We start from the raw sequence: 23,769 nt of genomic DNA, 5'->3' as shown, positions 1-23,769 counted from the left end.
TATGATTCTATACCTGGAAAACCCTAAAGACTCCACCAAAAGGCTCCTATAAGTGATAAATTTAGCAAAGTTTCAGGATACAAAATCAATGTACAAAATTCAATAACAATTCTATAAATCAGTAACATTCAAACTGAAAGTCATAGAAGAAGACAATCCCATTTATGGTAGCCACAAAAAAAATGGAAATACCTAGGAATACAGCAAACCAGAGGTGAAAGATCCTATAAGAAGAACTGGCCAGGCGTGGTGGCTCACACCTGTAATCCCAGCACTTTGGGAGGCTGCGGCAGGTGGATCATGAGGTCAGGGGTTCAAAGCCAGCCTGGCCGATATGGTGAAACCCCATCTCTACTAAAAATACTAAAATTAGCCAGGTGTGGTGGCACATGCCTGTAGTCTCTGCTACTCGGGAGGCTGAGGCAGGAGAATCACTTGAACCTGGGAGGTAGAGGTTGCAGTGAGCCAAAATTGTACCACTGTACTACAGGCTGGGCAACAGAGTAAGACTCCATCTCAAAAGAAAAAAAAAAGAACTATGAAATATTGCTGAAAGAAATCAGAGACAACACAAATAAATCAAAAAATGTTCCATGCTCATAGAAGAATACATGTCATAAAAATGGCCATACTGCCCAAAGTAATTTACAGATTCTACACTATTCCTATACAACTAACAATGTCATCTTTCACAGAATTAGAAAAAAAATTCACATGGAACCAAAAAAGAACACAAACAGCCAAAGCAACCCTAAGCAAAAAGAACAAAGCTGGAAGCATCATACCACATGATTCCAAATTATACTATAAGGCTACAGTAATCAAAACAGCATGGTAATGGTACAATAACAGACACATAGACCAATGGAACAGAATAGAAAACCCAGAAATAAAGCTGCACGCCTACAGCCATCTGCTCTTCAACAAAGCTGACAAAAGCAATGAAGAAAGCACCCCCAATTCAATAAATGGTGCTGGGATAACTGGCTAGCCATATGCAGAAAGATTAAACTGCACCCCTACACCATATAAAAAATTAAGCAAAATGGACTAAAGACTTAAATGTATCACCTAAAACTGTAAGAATCATAGAAGCAGCCTAGGAAATACCCTTCTCAACACTGGCCTTGGCAAAGAATTTTGGGCTAAGTCCCCAAAAGCAATGGCAACAACAACAAAAATTGACAAGTGCGACCTAATTAAAACTAAAAAGTTTCTGCACAGCAAATAAACTATAAACAGAGTAAACAGACAACCTGGAGAAATGGGAGGAAATATTTGCAAACTACACATCTAACGAAGGTTTAATATCCAGACTCTATAAAGAACTTAAACCAATAAGCAAAAAGCAAATAACCCCATTAAAAAATGGGCAAAGAACATGAACAGACACTTCTCAGGAGATATACAAGTGGCCAATGAACATATGAAACAGTATTCATCGTCACTAATCATCAAAGAAATGCAAATCAAAACCATAATGAGATGCCATCTCATACCAATCAGAATAACTATTATTAAAAAGTCAAATAACAGATGCTGGCAAAGCTGCAAAGAAAAGGAAATGCTTATACACAATTGATGGGAATGTAAACTAGTTCAGCCACTGTTAACAAAACATAATTATATTCTCAGGTTATTAAGGGGTTTAATTAGGAATGATTAAATGTCTCAAAAATTTATTTTGGCATCTTTGATATTACTAGCATAGCAAATCCTGCTGTCCCATATCTCCTTCAAATCATCACCTTCTCCATCTTTCCCAAAGAAAAACCTTATCCTGATTTAAAGCTCTACCTATTAGTTTCACCTACTCTTGAAATTTTTATAAATAAAATCACACAGCATGCAAAAACAAACAAAAAGAAGTGTTACAATCACATTGTGGTTTATAAACTCAAGATAACATGAGTTAGGGCTTGGATTCATCCAAATAGTAGGATATTATCCATGTCAGCTTTCTCAAAAACTAGTGTCTTTTTATTTTTAGAGTTAGAAGAGGTGTTAGAAACCATTTCTTTCAAATCCTTAATTTTATATAGACAGAAACATCCTACTTTGCCTAAGTGTAGTTTATGACAGCATCAAGACAGTCATCCAGATTTCTTAAAACATGCAGCAATGTTCTTTCCCTTGGATTATTATCCTTACAGTTAAGTAAAGTAATGGATGTATTACTACTGGCTACATGTAACTGGAAGAATTGATGCTCCCTCTCTATTAAGCCTTGCTAGTTGAAAATCCAGCTCTTATTTTGTGAATAAAACATCTGCACATGGACTTTGAATGCTAAAGAATCAGAAGCTCTTGTCCTAGAAGAGCTTCCATTCTGATTGGCAAAATACCAAAGAAATATGAAATTAAAAGTTAAAAATAAGTTAATATATAATTTAAGACAGCACAAGTACTCTCACAAGACAGATTAGTTAATTGCCAATAAAATGGGTCTTATACCTGATATTCAATGTAGCCTTTTAAAAAATTATAACAATATTTTAAAGAAACACATCTACCTTTGCAGCATTATTTAATGGATAAACTTAAAATATCAGTATAACACAAGAAGAACAAGATACAGTGTCTATAAGTGAAACAAATTACTGTCTTCAGGTTATGGAATACAGCTTTCTGTCCCCAAGAGCATAAAATGTGCCTTTATACCACTTTTCTAAGGTACCCATTAGTTATGAATCCCTCAGAGCATTGAGTCATTGCCTTAAAATGAGACAAACTGGCCAGCCTGAACACAGCACAAGTTTCTGAGATGTTGATAGGCAAACATTTTAGAGTCAAAAATACCTTTAAAAACTGGGAAAATAAAATTCAAGTTTTACTAAAAAAAACTCCAACTTTAGGAGGAAAAAGACATTCAAAACTACTTCAAAAACAAAACATTTGAGTTTGCTAATTCTTTGCTTAGGAATGATTAACAAGATAATAATTAAATGTTCTTTTAAACTCTGTAGTAGGTACAATTTCTAAACAGTAATTATTTGCATTTGCCTCCTGGAACACTTTTATTCATGAAAAAAATGGCAGTAACAGTTTTAAAGTAAATAATTTAATACACAATTTCAATGTGAAAATTCTTTTCCACATGGGTTTTATTAAAAGTACCTTTCTGAATATTAGTTTCATATTAAATTAAACTTACTTTTATTTCTAGGTGAATACAGTGACCAACTGTCCCAGTTTGCTTAGGATTGAGGGGTTTCCCGAGATGCAGGACCTTCAGTACTAAATTGTAACAGTTGAGCAAACCAGGACAGTTGGTCACCCTAGTTGGAGTATATGTACCACCAATCTGTGTTCCCAGTGAAAACTAAAAAAGCTAGATAATATACAGAAACCATTTAATTGAAGAGCAAAGATCTGCTACAGTGACGAGAAATGGAGGGACTAAGACTCCAAAAAGGAGACTCTTAAAGAGGTGAGCTGATGTTTACTGATGATTTTACCATGGAGACATTTACCAATTCTAGGCAAATGGAGGTTGAGACTCCACACTACTATAATAGAGCTTTTATGGAGACCTAGCACTTTTAATTATAAGGTCAGTTTTTCCTTCAGGACATTTATAGATTTTTTTTATTAGGTGGGTGCAAAAGTAATTGCAGTTTTTTGTATGTAGATATTAGGTTGGTACAAAAGTAATTGCAGTGGCAAAAATCACAATTACTTTTGCAACAACCTAATATCTACATACAAAGACTCTGAAGAGTAAAGCAGAGATTTTGGCATTCTCACATGTCAAAGATTAGTGTTCGGTACATGCCAGAAGAAGGGCTGCAAAAAAACATAGCAAGCTCCCAGTTAAAACACCTGGAAGGCCAAGGGTAGAAAGAGGCCAAGTGAGTCTCATGAGAAATACAACTAAGCCCTGAAATTAGTACAGTCACTAATTACATTAAGGCGCTTAGCCATCTATCTGCATAGTAGGGAAAAAATGATCCCTCTGTGGAAGCAAACATCTTTTTTTTATTTAACAAAATACCCATTATTTGATAAAAAATTTATTACTAATGCCAAGACAGTACATGATCAAAAACTAAGAAAAAAAAAACAGATACTCCAAATATTGGAATTAGTTGATAATTACGTGAAAATAAATATAATTAATATGTCTAAGAAACAAGAAAAAGATAGATAAAACAATTAAGAATTTCCTCAGAGAATATTAATAAAAATCTTTAAATAATCAAATGTAGGCATGCAAGGAAAAAAATACACATACACATGATCTGAAATGTAGAACCCATTAGATGTTTGAGAGCAGATGAAACAGATGACAAAATCAGTGAAACAAAAGACAAGTCAACAGAAATATCCAAACTAAAAGACAGAGAAAAAATTCAATGGGAAAAATGGAAGAGTGTAAGAGATAATGTGGGACATAATCAAACATCTAAGAATAATACATAATTAGAATCTCGAACAGGAGAGAGAAAATGGGGCAGAAGCAATAAGAAAAGATAATGGCCAAGAATCTCCCAAACTGAAGAAAAACACCATCCTATGGTATCCGAAAGTTCAGGCAGGAACCCCAAGCAGAATAAAAAGGGAAACAACAACAAAAAAGACAAATCCTAGGAAAATGAATCATAGTAAGATTGCTGGAAACCAGAAAGAAAAACCTTTAGCAACAGATTTTTTTTAAAAAGACATATTACCCTCTATAAGCCTTACTTCTAAAAAAAATGAGAGAAGCCTGAACACATGACATTTTAACATTATTTGCTGTAATAGGCAATCTAGACTTTCATATCTAATGAAAATATCTTTCAAGTTTAAAGTGAAATATTTTATCAGAAAAAAAAACAGGAAATGTACTACCAAGAAACAGTTACTACAGGAAAATAGTAAAGAGAGTTCTTCGGGTTGTAAAAAAAAAAAAAAAAAAGAAAAAAAAAAATAGATCCCATAGGGAAATATAAAATTGTTAAAGAAATGATCAGCAAAGAAAATGGTAAATGTGATAATATAAATATTCACTTAGTGGTGACAGTATCAAGTCATACTAGTAATACTACATTTGTGTCTATATGGTTGGTTTAACACATGTAAAATTCAAATAATCAAAAGGCAGCAAGTAAATGGCATTAAAGCCTTCTAAGGTTCTAGAAATAGTCAACAGTGCAGATTATAATCTTTAGTAAAAGTTTATATAAATAGCAGATTGATAGAGGATATAACAAGTCGATGTTATAATTCCTAGTATAAGAATGTATAACTAGAGTAATAAAGAATAAAATGAATCATAAAGGTTAATTCAAAAGAAAATAAAAGCAAAAAGAAAAAGGTGCTGGGTCACATACACCAGCAAATAGTAAAATGTATCATAGAAACCAAATGTAGCAGTAATTACATTAAATGTAAATAGACTGCAAATTCCAATTACTAAGACTACTAGATAAGATGAAAACACAAAACCCAACATACACTGAATATGAGAAACACTTTAAAGAATGCAGGATGTTTGTAAGCATCATGATGGAAGATATATATCATACAAATGCTAACCAAACAAAACTCTTATAGCTACTTGGAAACAGGAAATGCCAAGTCTCAGTAAGGTAGATTCCTTCAAAAAGGAAATACAAGCAACATGGATTAGAGATGATAATATCTCAAGAAAACAATGTAAATAGTTGTTTTACTGGTGATAACTGGAGTATCTCAAAACTCTATCCCTCACTAAATCCAATCAGAAGTGTCATACTTCAGTGTAGCTAATATAAATAAAAAGTAGCCTCTAGAGTATCAATCCCTCTTTTGCCATTTTGGCAACTCAAGTAAAAGCAAAATACAGAGGTTAGGGAAAGAATTATGTAACACAGGGGTCAGCAAACTTCTTCTATAAAGGGTCAGATACTAAGTAACTTGGCTTGCAGGACACACAGTATTTGCTGCAACAACTCAACACTACCCTAAGTTGTAGTATGAAAACAGCCACAGATAAGCAGCACATGTGTGCCTGTGTTCCAATAAAGCTTTATTTACAAAAATATTGCCAACCTGTGATCTAGAGCAGTTGTTCTCAGAAGCATGGCCCCTGGATGGCAACACTAGCATCACCTGGCTACCTGCTAGAAATACGGATTCTCAGCTCCCACCTAAATAGAATCAGAATCCCCATGAGCAATCTTTATTTTAACAAATCTTCCAGGTGATTTTGAAGCTTAGTAAAGCTTGAAAACCACTGATCTAGGGAGTATACTGTTATTAAACTTATCTACAGCCACAAGGTCCTATATTGATTGTCAAGATTAAAATACTGAGGAGGAAGAACTAAATATCCATCTTAAGGTCTCATACCCATCTCATGTTCATCAATCGAGACCTAAAATGAGGTTGAGGATTTTAAAGAAAAAAAAAATGAAACCCACAGTTGAGATATAGACTACTCATAACCATGAAGCCAAAACTGAAGTCATCCTGATTTTCCCAAAAAGGAAAATATGTGGCCAAAAACAGTGGTTACTAAATGTACACAAGGGGAAACTAAGGCTCCAGTTAAATTACTTGTTCAAGGTCTCACTGACTCTCTTCAACATCCAGAAAAAAATGCAGTTAATCTAATAAACACATCTTTCCCCACCTCTAATAAACTCCACATTCTAGATTCTCTTTCTTTTCTAACTCAGGTAGGGAAGTATGTGGCATATAAACACCCCAGACGACACAGAAAACAAGCCAATACGTTTATCATATCACTATTACTATCCTCATTTTGACTTTGGTTTAGTTCAGTCTCTAACTCCCCAACATGAAGATGCTGGAGTTACAATTGTTTACCAAAACAGCAAAATTCCTACCTACAAGAAAGCCTCCCAAAAGGAGGCTTTTGGGTATCACACAAGTATCACAAAAGTCACCCAAAAGGAGGCTTTTGGCTGTGTGGTATCACACGGATACCATCACCTACTTCTACTGACTCTACCAACTTCCCTCATCCTACTCCACTTACATACACACACACACACACACACACACACACACACACACACACACACACACACACACACACTTTCTCCTCCACCTTGCCTGTTTCAGGGACAAGGTGGTGGGATTAACTATCACTATATAAGAGATAGAAAATATGGGGAAAACATCATTAAAAAAAAAAAAGACATTACCTCTGAGCACATTAGTTCTGTCTTAAAACCAAAATTCCCTAGTCCAGCTCTTGAAGGAAAAATAACATTTTGATATTAATTACATTTACAGAACTATTCAGCATTAACTACATATTCTAGTTGTTGTTTTTTTCAAATTTACATTCTCTTGAGAAGTCCTATTTATAACTATTTTTGTTCAGAATATAACTTTATGTTAAACATGTATACTTACATTACAAATAAGATTTAAATTTTTTCACATTAATGCTTTAAAAAATTACTAACTTGGTAACATATATTATATATATTACTATATTATGCTGACCTATGAATCCATGAGGCTTTCTGTTCAAGAATGACCACACAGGTATTCTTTCCCTTAGATGTCATTAAAGTATAAAAATGTTTAAGTCAATATACAGATGGCAAATAAGCACATGAAAATATGTTCATCATCAGGTATTATGGACTAAATGTTTGTGTCCTCCAAAATTCTTACGCTGAAATCTAATCACTGGTGTGATGGTATTAGGAGGAACGACCTTTGGGAGGTAATTAGATCATGAGAATGAAGTCATCATAAATGAGATTAATGTCCTTTAAAAGGAGGCAGAGAGCTCTTCTGGCCTTCTTTCCTCCATGTGAGGATAGAATGAGAAGTTAGCAGTCTGCAACTCAGAAGAGGACCCTCACCAGAACCTGACCATGCTGGCACCATGATCTCAGACCTTCCGCCCACCAAAACGGTGAGAAAAAAATTGATGTTATCTATAAGCTATCCAGTGCACGGTATTTCATTATACCAGCCTAAACTTAAGACATTAGTCATCAGGAAAATGCAAATTAAAACCACAATGCTGCATATTCTTGTCAGAACAGCTAAACTGAAAAATAGTAACATTACCAAATATTTGTGAGAATATTAAGAAAGCGGATTTCTCATACACTGCTAATGGAAATGTAAAATGGTACAGCCACCCTGGAAAATCATTTGGCCATTTCTTTTTAAAAAATTAAACCTGAGCCAACTGAGCACAGCAGCTTGCACCTGTGATCCCAGGTGCAAGGAGGAGGCTACTCACGAGGCTAAAGGAGGATAACTTTAGCCCAGGAGTTTGAGGCTGCAATGAGCTATGATCACACCACTGCACTCCAGATTGACACAGCAAGATCCAGTCTTTAAAAAAAATAAATAAAAATTAGGCCTATACTTAACTCAGAATAAAACTCCCAGGCATTTCTCCCAGGGAAATTAAAATTTATGTCCATATAAAATCCTGCAGATTACCCTTCACAGCGATTTTATTTGTAATAACCAAAACTGTAAGTAACCAAAAGCCCCTCAATTTAAGTGAATAGTTATACAAACTGTGGTACTTATATACTACAGAATACTACTCAGTAATAAAATGGAACAAACTACTGATACATGTAACAACTTAAATGGATCTCAAGGACAATATACTGAGTGAAAAAAATCCAATGCCCAAAGGTTACCTCTTGTATGATTCCATTCATATGACATTCTCAAAATGACAAAAGTATAGACTATAGACAGAGAATAGTTCACGGTTGCCAGGGTTTAGGAATGGTGCTAGGGTAGGACACATTTTAAACAAGGTCTAATTGTAAAAGGATAGCACAAGGAGACTTTTTTGGCAATGAAACATTTCTAATTACAGTAATCGTTAAACAAATCTACACCATAAACTGGCAATAGAACATGTACGCTGTACCTATATGAAATTCCTGGATTTGATATTATACTACAGTTATGTAAGATGTAACCACTGGGGGAACTGGGTGTACTGTACATGGGACTTCTCTGTACTATCTTTGCAACTACATGTTGAAATCTATAATTATTTCTAAATAAAAAATTAAAAGTAACAACTATTTGATGATACATAATAAACTTCTAAATTATCTTATTTAGGGGGAAAAATTATCTATTAAATCCATGACACTTAAAGAAAATAAGTCATCTGCTCCAAATTTCCATTATTTTGGTTTTGGGAGGGAGATAAGTTTTGAAAAACCTACCTGATGTTTATAATTGTCCAGTTGAGAAATTATAACATTACTACTGGCATAATGTAAAAGTAGATTGCATTGCTTTGCAAAGACATTAAAAGTTAAAATATTGAAAGTGCACCTAGATTTGACTGCCTTTGTCTTTCTTCAGAGATTAAATTCCATAGTTAACTGTGGCTAAATCTAAATATATATAAACTTAATTCTAAGAAGTACGTTTTCAAAGTATTTAATATAGTAAGATTTCACTTTTGATACATAAAATATTTGCAATAGCAACAAAACAAAAGCAAACTGAACTAGAGGACATTTAAAATAAAAATAATAGTAATTCCCATAAAAGGGTTAAATAGTCCTATGCATTTACTTGAGATATTTCATGCCAGAAAAAAAATACAAACACACACATCACTTATAGCCAATATTTAATAATCCCATATTAATTGATGTGTAAAAAATGTCTTTATGATCTGTTACCACCCAAAAGAATGCATCATAATAACTTTCAAGAATATGTTCTTTGACTTCTAACCTCTGCTCTTCTTTAGAATTACCTGTAAGAGGGAAAAAAATAAGATTCATATTATATCTATGAAAAATAAAACATCATTCCTTAACAAAAAGTTAAATACTCCTGGGTGAATACTATGCAAGACTGAATTTATAAAACCCAATTTGGAAGGTGATTAGGGAATCTTTTGTCTTACAGTCTTAGATTTCTCTAAAAACAGTCTTATCTCAATAAATATGAAACACGCCTAGATTCTAAAAACCTGGCTTTATTAGTTACCTCTAGATGTTAATTTATTCAATTGTAAACCAAAAGTGTCCAGATTAATGGTTTCGAATTTGAAATTTTTAGACAATTTAGTTATCTAAATTAGGAGTTAAACAATTCCAATTAAAGAGTTAAACAATATTCTTGTGTCTATATTATAATAGACTCAAAGAGTCTATTATAAATCAGACATTTCACAACTATAAAGTAGGACAAATCCACTGCAACATTTTCTTATAGTTGGACTAGAATTATAATCATTTGAGACTAAAACTGGTCATCCTATGCTGAACAACTTGTTAAGTAGATTATTTTCAAAATATATAGTCTGAGGCACAAATAAAAAAAGGAGATTTTTAGTTGTAAAAAGACTGACAGTATTAGTCAGAATATCTTTTTTAAAAAAAAAACTCATCTACTATTTTAAGTAAACCTACAGTTTATTAATACAAATCCTAATGTAAAAAATACATGTATATTCTTCAATATCTTAAGCCTTGTTTTTCCCACAGAAAAATATTTACATTGACTTTAACAGTGTAGAAATTTGTTGGAATGTTTATAATTGCAAGATAATTTAAAGCCCCTAGAAAATGCCAAGACATGCACATTTCTAGGCTTCCACAAGACCATCAAATAAATCTGTATCTAGACTAGTACTTCTCTGTTCTACAAGATAATATCATGGGTACTTCAAAAGAAAGTTTGAATACTCAAATGAATTTACAAAACGCTGAGTATATTATGTACTCAAACTTACAAAATACTAAATGGAGTTCAACAAGTTTCCTTATTGCTATATTTCTCTCATAGCCTTTCATAACTTTACATAACTATAGTTATTTAAGACATTAGGATTATGAGAAACTGGATACAGGGTACATAGGAACTCTAAACTATTTTTTGTACCTTATTTCAAAATAAATCTAAAACAAAAACGTCTACAAAGAGGTAGACTGTCAAAAACAAGTTTCTCTCCTCTATCATCCCCAGTCAACTGTGGTTGCCAGTTTCTTACATATCCTTACAGAAACGAGTTCTACAATAATACTGTGACTAATCAAGGAAGTATAGTATGCTAGGTTATCTACACTTATTTGACAACAGAAGCGTCTGAGGTAGGGTCTTGATTAACATCATTTGGAAATAACATTTTCAGGAACATATCTGGAAAATTGCGCCATAGGCAACATATTCTTTTTTTTATTATTATTATTATACTTTAGGTTTTAGGGTACATGTGCACAATGTGCAGGTTTGTTACATATGTATCCATGTGCCATGTTGTTTTGCTGCACCCATTAACTCGTCATTTAGCATAAGGTATATCTCCTAATGCTGTCCCTCTCCCCTCCCCCAACCCCACAACAGTCCCTGGAGTGTGATGTTCCCCTTCCTGTGTCCATGAGTTCTCATTGTCCAATTCCCACCTATGAGTGAGAACATGCAGCGTTTGGTTTTTTGTCCTTGCGGTAATTTACTGAGAATGATGTTTTCCAGTTTCATCCATGTCCCTACAAAGGACATGAACTCATCATTTTTTATGGCTGCATAGTATTCCATGGTGTATATGTGCCACATTTTCTTAATCCAGTCTATCGTTGTTGGACATTTGGGTTGGTTCCAACTCTTTGCTATTGTGAATAGTGCCGCAATAAACATACGTGTGCATGTGTCTTTATAGCAGCATGATTTATAGTCCTTTGGGTATATACCCAGTAATGGGATGGCTGGGTCAAATGGTATTTCTAGTTCTAGATCCCTGAGGAATCGCCACACTGACTTCCACAATGGTTGAACTAGTTTACAGTCCCAACAACAGTGTAAAAGTGTTCCTATTTCTCCACATCCTCTCCAGCACCTGTTGTTTCCTGATTTTTTAATGATGGCCATTGTAACTGGTGTGAGATGGTATCTCACTGTGGTTTTGATTTGCATTTCTCTGATGGCCAGTGATGATGAGCATTTTTTCATGTGTTTTTTGGCTGCATAAATGTCTTCTTTTGAGAAGTGTTTGTTCATGTCCTTTGCCCACTTTTTGATGGGGTTCTTGGTTTTTTTCTTGTAAATTTGTTTGAGTTCATGGTAGATTCTGGATATTAGCCCTTTGTCAGATGAGTAGGTTGCAAAAATTTTCTCCCATTCTGTAGGTTGCCTGTTCACTCTGATGGTAGTTTCTTTTGCTGTGCAGAAGCTCTTTAGTTTAATTAGATCCCATTTGTCAATTTTGGCTTTTGTTGCCATTGCTTTTGGTGTTTTAGACATGAAGTCCTTGCCCGCGCCTATGTCCTGAATGGTATGTAGGCAACATATTCTTAACATTATATAAAAATAACAGTAAAAAGCAATCATCTCTACTTATATAAGAGATTTTTTTTCTTTTTTTTGAGATGGAGTTTCGCTCTTGTTGCCCAGGCTAGAGTGCAATGGTGCAATCTTGGCACACTGCAACCTCTGCCAAAACAAAGTTAAAAGAAATCAAATAACTGGTGATATGATTTGGCTTTGTGTCCACACCCAAATCTCATCTCACGTTGTAATCCCTCCATGTGGAGGAAGAGAGGTGATTAGATCATAGGGGCGGTTTTCCCCATGCTGTTCTCCTGATAGTGAGTGAGTTCTCTTTCCTTTATAAATAACCCAGTCTTGGGTATTTCTTTATAGCAGTGTGAAAATGGACTAATACAATGAGGTAATTAGGATAATTTTAAAAGATCAAGAAGAAAGTAAGTTTTGATAAATTTCAAGGTGATATATCTTCTCAGTCTACAGATTAGCAGACTGTAGGAACATGAATGTTTCCTCTAAAGCAGTAGCCATTAATATTACCATTGGAAATCAATAATACACATACGGAGGAAATCTAACTCCTTAATTAAAATCATTAACTCATAAAAGGCCAAATATCAACTCAATCAACAAAGCTGAGTAAGGTATACAAATCAGGGAGAGGTGATGAACCGAGTGGTATTTTTGAAGTTTAATTCTTGCTCGAGAAAAGAAATTTGGATTTTACCTTTGCTGCGGCCAGTACATGCTCCTTGTTAATGACTCCACATTTACTCTCACAAGCGTTTGTCCTGGACTCTTCTGCTAATCGATGAACAAACAGTAAACAGTTCAGATGGACCTTTAAAACAGAAAATCCAAGTGGATTTTTAAGCTCAAATACTGATGCACTGAAATAATATTTTTAAAAATTAATTATCTCAAAATGTATTGTTGTACTATTTACCATTGTGATTAAGTAAATTAACTCTTCTATTTAAAATTACACAGAATTCAGTCTAATATAAGTCGATCTTAGATTCCCTGCAAAGTGGCTTTGTCATTGCGATACGTAAAACAAGCTATGCAAGGCTAGACCAAAGGCCATTTTGTAAAGCATCATTATATATCAAAACATATGTAAGATTCACTTAGTAACAAATATTCCTGCTTCTAATTCCAAATGGATTTAAATTTATAACATAATTTAAAATTTCCAGAAAATTTTAAATCAAAACATATCAACAACTACATTTTAGGCTATTATTCTACAATCTGAGGTCAAAGATTTTTAAACAGATATATTTAATTTGAAATATTTATTAAAAAACGTTAATAGTTGAAATTGTTTAAGTTTGCTAAATTGAAAAATGTATGTACAAAGGTCAGGTTATTTGTCATCCAACAACTATCATAAAATAACCATACTTACTATTAATAATCTTCAAGCCTCTTTTTAAAAAATTATTTAAAATAGGTAATATAAGCAGACTGAAAAATTTTTAAGTCTATAAAAAAACTATAGTTATGTAAGATATCAGCATTGTGGAAAGCTGGGTAAAGGATACATGGAAACTGTACTATTTTTGCACCTTCTTTTGAGTCTATAATTATTTTAAAATAAGAATATAAAACAACAAAGTTTACAAAAGGGTAGTAAACTATCAAAAATAAGTATATTCCCCGTCTCATCCCCCAGTCAACCATAGCTGACACCTTCTTGTACATTTTTACAGAAACAAGCTCTACATATAAGCAAAACATATGTACTCATCTTCAGATAATATATATATCAACATTATCTGATTACATATATGTATAAACAAACTCTGATATGTCATATAAAATAACATTTTGTTAAGTATTTTACTCAAAATCACCATCCAAAGCAACAAAAGTCCTAATCTACAAGAACATTCCTTGGAAAAAAGTTAAACTACATGTAATCCAAGCAGAAGAAAATGTGAAGTGAGCTAAAGTCATATCTCAATCTCCACTCTAGAATCCTATGTAGTACTCTTATTTATATTATTGCACATATCTTTCCCATCCTTTGCTTCTGCCAGGTACCTGAGGGCACTACCAACTTAGATCCAATTATATGGTGTCTTTAACATGATTTATTTAGTTATTTACATGGTGGCAAGTGATCTTTGCAGTTAGAAGAATAATTTATACACAATACTTAACATTCACTATCTTGTGTACTGCACACTCTCCCACAGTTCACTAAATGTTAAATAACTACTAATGTAGTGTTTTAATGCTTTATATAATGCAGAAATGTTTAATAGATTGTTATATAGGTGTTTAATAATGTTCTAGTGATATGTGGAGAAAACAGAGGTTTGGGAATTTAAACAAGATGAACAATCTATGAAAGGTGGATAGTCTCTTGGTACATTTTTGATGCACTATCTTCGTTGATTCTCACAAGAACTCTGAGGTAAAGCATCTCAATTCCAATTATTTACATTATACTGTGCCAATTATTTTTTAAACTTTCACTGATAGCCCATTTATTTTGGTAGCAAAAACACCCCATAATATGGCACAATTTCATTTGTTAATCTATTCTTTCTACTTCTAAAGGTAAATAGCTTCCAGATACCCTCAGGAAAAATTCCAAATTCCTTAACACTAAATCCCACTTGACGGGGGTTCTAGTTTCACCTCTCATTGTTCTAAGCTTCCAGTTCTACACTAGGCCTTTTGAATTTCTTTGGGAATTCAAATGCAACCTTGCCTCTAGGCATCCTACTTGTTTATAGACTTCTCTGTAAAGCCCAACTTCCCCCAATATGTAAGGTTATATTGATCCACAGCAGTCTGAACTTCCTATCACTGCATAGACTACATCATGCTGTAATTTCTCACTTAGCTGTCTTCCTCAATGTACTCTAAGGACATGAATTATGCCTAGTGTTTTCAACACTGTATCCCAGTGTCCCTTAACACATTGCTTAATACATCATAGGCAGCTAATAATTATTATTGCATGAAGACCCCACTACATCTCCCCAATTTTTTGATTTTTTTAAAAATCAGACCCAATTAAACCACACTGTCTTAAGACTTAATTCATTAACCTAGATGGAATACCCTTTCCTCTTCGTGGTCATGAGCCATGGATACTGTGATGGTTAGTACTGAGTGTCAACTTGACTGAAGGATGAAAAGTATTGTTCCTGAGTGTGTGTGTAGGCGGTGTTGCCAAAGGAAAATAATATTGGAGTCAGTGGACTGGGCAGACCCACCCTTAATCTGGGTGGGCACCATCTAATCAGCTGCCAGCATGGCTAGAATAAAGCAGGCAGAAGAATGTGAAAGTACTTGACTTGCTGAGTCTTCCAGCCTTCATCTTTCTCCCGTGCTGGATGCTTCCTGCCTTTGAACATCAGACTCCAAGTTCTTCAGCTTTTGGACTCTTGGACTTATGCCACTAATTTGCCAGTGGCCCTAGGGCCTTCGGCCACAGACTGAAGGCTGCATTGTTGGCTTCCCGACTTTTGAGGTTTTGGGACTGGGACTGGGACTGGCTTCCTTGCTCCTCAGCTTGCAGATGGCCTATTGTGGGACTTCACCTTGTGACTGTGTGAGTCAATACTCCTTAATAAACTCCACTTCATATATGCATCTATCCTATTAGTTCTGTCCCTCTAGCGAACCCTAATACAGATACTGAGACAAATTAGTATTACTTTTTCAAATCTCACAAAAATGTTTTCAAGCAACCTATATCTATGTCATAAAACAGTTAATTGAGTGGTACTACTCCAATGCGCTAAGGCTTATATTAAAATGGTGAGAACAAAAGTTAGTTTTAGGGTATTTAGCTAGGCATTCTAACTTGAAAAAGGAAAGCTATTCCATCAATAAGTTACTTTTAAAAATCTGCTTGCTTGAAAAATAAATCAAAAGAAAATTTATAAAGAAATACTTCTTGACAGTCTCAGCTGACAGAAAGACTGGGCCAGTCTGACTTCCTCCTCCCTTTGTCATAGCACTTTTGAATTTTATATGAACTATAAGCACCCAGATATTTGCACAGCATTCCTTTACATTTAACAGATGTTAACTCTCTCCCTAGTACCATCCCTGGGGCTAAACAATCAAATAAGGCATAAAACAAACAAAATAACAAAAAGCCAGTGAAGAATGATAAAATAACACAAGAAACTATAAATAAAATGCTAGAAATGACATCAATCCACATAGTTGTAATGCATTTCCAAAATTAACTGTAGACTCAGAATGTTGAAGCTATTATGCAAAACACCACGAATACAAAAATTTCCAAATTCAAGTTCCCAGGCTAGTGGGAGAATCAAACCCATAAAGAAAAAGGCAAATGTGTGACAATAGATGATGGAGAAGAAGATAAGATTGATCCTTTCTAAGGACATTAAGGAAAGCATCACTGAGGTAACATTTGAACTGGATTTTGAAAAAATTGTAGGTTGCCAAGCAGAGTGAAGACATCTTCAAGCAGAAGAAATATCATGTACAAAAGGCAGCACAAAAGTAGATTAATTTTGTGTTAAAGATAATGGGAGACAGAAAAGAAGACATTCATTTTCCTCAAGAAGCTGCATACCACACTAGGAGACATCAACATATGAAACTCCTGGACAACAGCGTTAAGAGTCCCAATAGCTCAATTGTACGATGTATACTCTTACTGCTGTCCAAGTTTAGAAAAAAGAACAGATCAAAACAAACTGCCTTAACTATAAAAAACTTTGTGGATGATGTGGGATGCAAGTGAATTACACTTCTACATAATTTCATTTGATCTTACCTTAGGTCTTTTCATGATTCTAGCTTTTCTTTACAAATGCCGCACCCTTTAATTTTAAGGTTCCTCTCACTTAACCTTGCAATAACTTTCAGGTGTATTTTAATGCTAATTCACTGAACTTTTTGCTAACTCACTGAACTGGGTAAGATATGAAGTGTCAAAGGTGAGCAGAAAGCTATAAAGAAACCAGGGTAATCCATGCCATATTCAAGACAGTGAAGGCGAACTGTTTAATGAAAGCCAAACACGACGAGCATACTACCTGGGAAAAGCTAGTGACCAAAACAACATTCTATACCCCATCAATGCAACCGCTTGAAATTTCAACTCACCCACTTTCCCATGCCACCTGGATCCCACCGCACTATGGAGCCCCTCTGTCCATGGGTTCTTTGGAGAAAGAAAGGGGTAGATGTGGGAGGATGCCAACTACTTGAGAAATTTCTTTTTTTTTTTTTTGAGACGGAGTCTCGCTCTGTCGCCCAGGCTGGAGTGCAGTGGCGCAATCTCGGCTCACTGCAAGCTCCGCCTCCCGGGTTCACGCCATTCTCTTGCCTCAGCCTCTCCGAGTAGCTGGGACTACAGGCGCCCGCCACCACGCCCGGCTAATTTTTTGTATTTTTAGTAGAGACGGGGTTTCACCATGGTCTCGATCTCCTGACCTCGTGATCCGCCCGCCTCGGCCTCCCAAAGTGCTGGGATTACAAGCGTGAGCCATTTGCACCAGCTAGTAGTCTCTTGGAAATCTTTGATCAGGTACATTTCCTCTCCCTCCATTTAGAAGCCCCAGTGAAAGCTCCACAATATACTACGTAAAAATGTTTTGCAAGTGAATTTCATTTTAATTCCGTTCATTTGTGCCACCTCTATCACCAGCATGGGACAGTTAATTGGGGTCGGGGCACAAGACAGCCTGTATTGCCTCTTCTTACAAGATTTAAGAAAGCAACAAAAAGAAGGGCAGAAGATAGAAGTAATACTTTTCTGGGGGAAAATGTGTTTTTGTTGTGTTTTGGCTTCAGAGACCAAATAAGGGGAAAGGGGCGATAATTCTATAGTAGTTTAGCAAAAAGGAAGCAACAGATGGGGTGGCAGTGGAGAACTCCAGGAAGCAAAAGAGTAAAGAGAAGGTAGAAAAACCAATGTCGTTTAAGAACAGCTAAGATGATGCATTCCCAAGACTATTCATGCAGTATGCTCTTATTATCCACAATTCTGTACCTTGATCTCCTGGAAATTATGTGTCCATTTATAATGGCTCCTTAAAGAGCCAAGGACAAGCTACCGAACATGCCTCCAGTGGTTTAAACCTAGAGAAACAGTGTTCATTGTGCCAGAGGAATATGTGTTCCAGGTATTCAACACACAAACTGAATTTATTTCAAGACAGAAACATTATTATACAGTGGTTTGATTGGGGCTTCTTATTAGGAGAACATTATGCTTCAGGTATTATGAGTCAGATAAGCAGGCTTTAGTAGTCTAGCTTAAAAACTGACTAGGGGCCGGGCGCGGTGGCTCACGCTTGTAATCCCAGCACTTTGGGAGGCCGAGGCGGGCGGATCACGAGGTCAGGAGATCGAGACCACGGTGAAACCCCGTCTCTATTAAAAAATACAAAAAAATTAGCCGGGCGTGGTGGTGGGCGCCTGTAGTCCCAGCTACTCGGAGAGGCTGAGGCAGGAGAATGGCGTGAACCCGGGAGGCGGAGCTTGCAGTAAACCGAGATTGCGCCACTGCACTCCAGCCTGGGCGACAGAGCGAGACTCCGTCTCAAAAAAAAAAAAAAAAAAAAAAAAAACTGACTAGGTGTTTTATTACTTGTCTAGCAAAATGAATTAACAGTTGAGAGGACTCTTCCTACAAATAAACTTTCCCATCAGGGTCCTTTAGTAAGCACCCTAACCTAGAGGAAATAAGGCAATAGGTTTGGTTAAATGCGTAAATAGAGGAGAGACGGAGGGAGGCAAGGGAGGAAAGAGGAGAGAGGGAGGGAAGCAGGGAGGCAGGGAGGGAGGCAAGAAGGGAGGCCCTTATAAAAGGCATGTGAGCAATGCCTTTTACAATAGCTAAATAAAAATGACCCAGATTGAATTCCAAAATCTATTTTTTAAAGGGTGAGTCTTTCATACCCTTTGCAAGTACGTTAATCACGGTGCCAGATTGTGTTCCTAAACAGCAATATTTAAAACTGTAAGCAGTAACTGTACGTTAAGCTCATGTGACTAAGAGCCTCCCTTTAAAAAGATCCAGATATTTACTTTTCGGCGCGGCCCGGTACAACTGAGCGCCAGGAATATGAACTGACGTGCCAGGGTGGGGCATACGTACCCTGTCATTGTTGGAACTGCCTTAAATATGGGCCTGAAAGAGCTATAAATTGGCTCGGGGCGGAAAAACAAAGACTTAAGGTTATTGCCCTTACCTCTCCCTTGCCCCATTCCCAGCCCGAGAAGGGATGGAATCTCACCAGTAAGTCACCACTTTTCTCCAGACGAAGTTGAGGCTTCTGTCGCTTGAAGACTCGCTTTAGAAAGCCACGGGGAGCCTTCCGCTTTATCTGCTTCCTCTGGGAGACTATGGTCGACAGCGCCATCCTCTCTGTCAAGTACTAGCTGCCTCAGCTTCCGAGGTGCTCTCTGTATCGCACACAAGCTTCGGGGACACTGGGCCAGCGAAAACAATTCGGTCGCTCTGACGCTTCTTCAGGCAGAGAAACCCCGGTCCGAATGTTCGAATTCGCCGCCAACGGAAAGCGCCCGGCGCTCAGTAGTGACGTCAACCCTGAGCAAGCCCCACCCCCGGAGGCGCCTGGCTGTAGGTGGAAAACGCCCACAGTGGGCGGGTCCCGGGAATACCTGACGTCATTAAGAGCCTGCGTCCTCCTTTCATCACTTTCTGTATTATAACTTTCGCTCTGTGGAAGTGTTTCTGCTGGGTTCCCTAGAGATGATTGGAAGTCGTGGAGAGATAGATTGGTAAGCCAAGGCAGTTCTTCAAGCACTCACTCTATACTGTCCCTAATACCGATGAACAGAAGTTTGTGATGTTTTATCAGGATTCCTAAAGCACCAATGCCATGCCTTCCTAGCAAGGAATGCATGATTTTCAGATACTAACAGTTAAGAATTTTACACTTCTACATAATTTCATTTGATCTTACCTTAGGTCTTTTCATGATTCTAGCTTTTCTTTACAAATGCTGCTCCCTTTAATTTTAAGGTTCCTCTCACTTAACCTTGCAACAACTTTCAGGTGTAGTTTCATGCTAACTCATTGAACTTTTTGTTATTTCTTCAAGCTGTTAATTTCTCTATCATCTGTGCTACTATAGAAGTATTAATAGTTATCAAACCTTAATGTGCATCAAAATCACCTGGGGGACTTGTTAAACTACTGTTTGCAGGGCCCAGCTCCCAGAGTTTCTCATTCACTAGATCTAGGGGATACTCAAAAATTTGCAGTTCTAACAAGTCAGGGACATTGGCATTTGCTAGTCTGCGGACGAATCTTTGAGATCCGCTGTGATTTTAATTATAATTATCTCTAATACTATCTCTACTGAGATTTCAATATTATGTTATTGTGATCTCACCCACACAAATGATCCTTCTACTATCTGGCCTCCCATTTCTAAGACCTCTTCCAATCATCTTCTACACCCTTGAGTTATTCATGCCTGTGGTCATACCCTAGGCGGTGTCATTACTAAATACTTTCACCTTCAGTTTGATCTGCCACTTTCAATTTAGTTGTCTCTCTTCAACCGTATCTTCTGTCTTGTGAACTTACTCCCTCCAACAATTCTTCGATGCTACTGGGACTACTGTCCTATCTTTTTCAGTTCCTCTCACCACACCCCCCAGCTCTGCCACCCCACTCTATGCCTTATCTTCCCTCCTGTAGTCTGTTGTGCATCGATCATCATAATACTGCCCTGTATTTCTCCACAACTTTATAGCCATTCTCTTTTATCCTCATACTAACCTGGCAACATTCCAACTCTGCTTAAGTTAAAATCTCAATCTATTCAACACTTGCATCTGTGTATTAATATTGGCTTAAGAAAACAACACTCACAGGTATGTGTCTGATCTCAATTCAAATTCATGACCACTCATGTGGGCTCTAAGTACTGCTACAATCCTTTGATATTTCCTAAAGCCATTCATTCATTTACTCATTCTCTTACATAGCTATGTCATGCCTTCTATTTCTTACCTACCCCATTCTCAATCTCCAGCGATGGCATTGCTTCAACAACAAAATAAAATTTAAAAAAATCCGTGGAGACTTTCTGTATGCTTTCACCACCCCATCTATCCATCAGTCTCCACCTGCTCCCATGGATGAGATGCCAACTACTCCACTTGTGCCCGAGATCAAGCCCCTTCCCCTTTCTTAAGGACATTTCTGTAGCAATTCTCCTTGCTCCTCTGCTTCATGAATTTTCCTTCTTTGCCAATTTTTTTCCATCAGCACCCACACAGCTTATAATATATCCAGGCTTTTGAAAACCCTCTCTTAATCCTACCTTTTGCTGTTGTCCTTCTATAAAACAAAACAAAACTAGAAATGGTTGGCTAAATTCAGTGTCTCCAAATACTCTCCTCTCATTCTCTGTTGAAGCCAGTACAATCAGACTTTTCTAGCTATCTCTTCACCAAAATTGTTTTTGTCAACATGACCAATAGCATCATACTTGCAAATCCTATGGCCAATTTTCAGGCTTCAGTTTATTCGTCAAACTAGAAGTATTTGTTGAGTTTCATGATTTTTCCTTCCATAAAACAATATATTTAAATGGATATGATTGTCTTTTGTTTTTCTTTGTACTTGATAGCACCTCAGTCTCCTTTTCTGTTTCTTCCTTTTCTTTTTGATCTCTAAATTTTAGAGTACCCCACGACCACGTCCTAAGATTTCTCCTTTATCTACACTCATACCCCATGTGATCTTGTCCAGTATAATGGTTTTAAATACCAAATTTACATCTCCAGCTGATTCTCCCCTAAACTTCAGGCATGTATATCCATTTCTCTGATGGACTAGAATTCTAAAAGTCATCTTAACACCATGTCAAAAATTAGGCCTTGATCTGCCCTTGCTCCCCAAACATGTTTCTCCCAGTCTCTTACCTATCTTATGTGCTAGCACTTCCAACCTTCCAATTACTTAAGCCAAAATCTTGGAATTAGCCTTAGCCCCTCTCTTTATCTCACCCCACATTCAATCTTTCAGCAAATCCTGTCAGTTCTACTTGCAGTATCTGATCACATCTCACCACTTCCACTGCTACTACACTTGGCCTAGACACCATCATTCACATGGCTTATTGCAACATCCTCCTGAGAGCGTCTCAATCTGTTTCTATTCTTTCTCAACAGAAGAGCTAAATTTAATTCAGATTATGTCATCTCAGGCCTCACTAGTTGTTTCCTCTCTCCTTTAAAATCAAAAAGCAAAGTCCCTATAATGACCTGCGGCCTTACCTGCCCCCTACAAATTCACATGCACTTACAAATACATAATTAACTTACTTACCTTCTATAATGGAGCAACTCACTCTCCACCATGTTAGTCTCCTTAATATCTTCAATGGTCCAGATGTTTTTGTTCCCCCAAAATTCATATGTTGAAATCTAATCATCAGTGTGCTGATATTAAGAGATAAGGGCTTTGGGAGATGATTATGTCATGAGTGCAGAGTCCCCATAAATGGGATTTATGTCCTTATAATAGAGGTCCCAGAGAGCTGCACTCCCTTTTCCATCAGGTGGGAACATAGCTAGAAGGCACACCATCTATGGACCCCAAAAGAGAGCCCTCACCAAAACCTGAATTTGCTGGCACCATGATCTCAGACTTCCCATCCTTCAGAATTGTGAAAAACAAATTTCTGTTGTTTATAAGTGCTATAGTTTGAATGTTCCCTTTAAAACTCACACTGAAACTTAATCCACAATGTGGCAGTATTGAGAGATGGGGCCTTTAGGAGGTCATCGAGTCCCAAGGGTTATGTCCTTATGAATGATTTAATCCCTGCACGGGTTAATGGATTAATGGGATATCATGGAAGGAGAATGGGAACTGTGGCTTTATAAGATGAGGAAGAGAGTCCTGAGCTAGCACATTAGCATGCTCAGCCTCCTCACCATGTGATACCATGCACCATCTCAGGAATTTACAGAAAGCCCCCACTGGCAAGAAGGCCCTCACCAGATGCAGCCCCTTCACCTTTAACTTCTTGGCCTCCAGAATTGAAAAAAATAAAGTTCATTTCTTATAGATTACCCAGTTTTAAGTATTCTGTAATAGCAAGAGAAAATTAACTCAGACAATAAGCCCCCAATCTATGTTATTTCTTTTATATCACCCCAAACAGACTAAGATAATATATTTCAGACAGACCTCAAGTACATGCAACACAACACACTCACACACGCATCAGGTGTTTGCACTATTCCCTCTGTTAAGAATGCTTTTTGGCCAGGCGGGGTGGCTCATGCCTGTAATCCAGCACTTTGGGAGGCCAAAGTGGGCGGATCACTTGCAGTCAGGAGTTCAAGACCATCCTGGCCAGCATGGTGAAACCGTGCCTCTACTAAAAATACAAAAATTAGCTGGGTGTGGTGGCATACACCTGTAATCCCAGCTACTCAGGAGGCTGAGGCAAGAGAACTGCTTGAACCCGGGAGGCAGAGCTTGCACTGAGATGGCACCACTACACTCCAGCCTGGGCAACAGAGTGAGACTTTGTCTCAAATGAA

The 23,769-nt window shown here is 36.7% G+C and overlaps 1 protein-coding gene across 5 annotated transcripts in view; it reads right to left on the bottom strand.

Annotated features, from left to right (window-relative positions):
- The window catches only part of CENPW (centromere protein W), a 155,213-nt gene extending 135,355 nt beyond the window's left edge, over positions 1-19,858 (bottom strand). The window contains exons 1-3 of one of the 5 annotated variants that reach the window (XM_055263401.2): positions 19,470-19,858; positions 12,947-13,020; positions 9,561-9,706 (exon numbers count right to left, since the gene is read on the bottom strand). In XM_055263401.2, coding sequence (XP_055119376.1) covers positions 9,703-9,706; positions 12,947-13,020; positions 19,470-19,595 — 204 coding nt within the window. In that variant the 5' untranslated portion in view covers positions 19,596-19,858 and the 3' untranslated portion in view covers positions 9,561-9,702. Of the gene's footprint in view, positions 1-9,560; positions 9,707-11,100; positions 13,061-19,424 lie in introns of those variants that run through there. The other 4 variants (XM_055263395.2, XM_055263390.2, XR_008654214.2 and 1 more) reach the window with 4 other exon arrangements.
- Between the last annotated feature and the right edge of the window lie 3,911 nt (positions 19,859-23,769).

This window comes from Symphalangus syndactylus, chromosome 2 (genome assembly GCF_028878055.3).
Source record: "Symphalangus syndactylus isolate Jambi chromosome 2, NHGRI_mSymSyn1-v2.1_pri, whole genome shotgun sequence".
Lineage (NCBI taxonomy): Eukaryota > Metazoa > Chordata > Mammalia > Primates > Hylobatidae > Symphalangus > Symphalangus syndactylus.
Note: the sequence above shows the minus strand (reverse complement) of the source record. Positions and strands in the feature narration are given on the sequence as shown.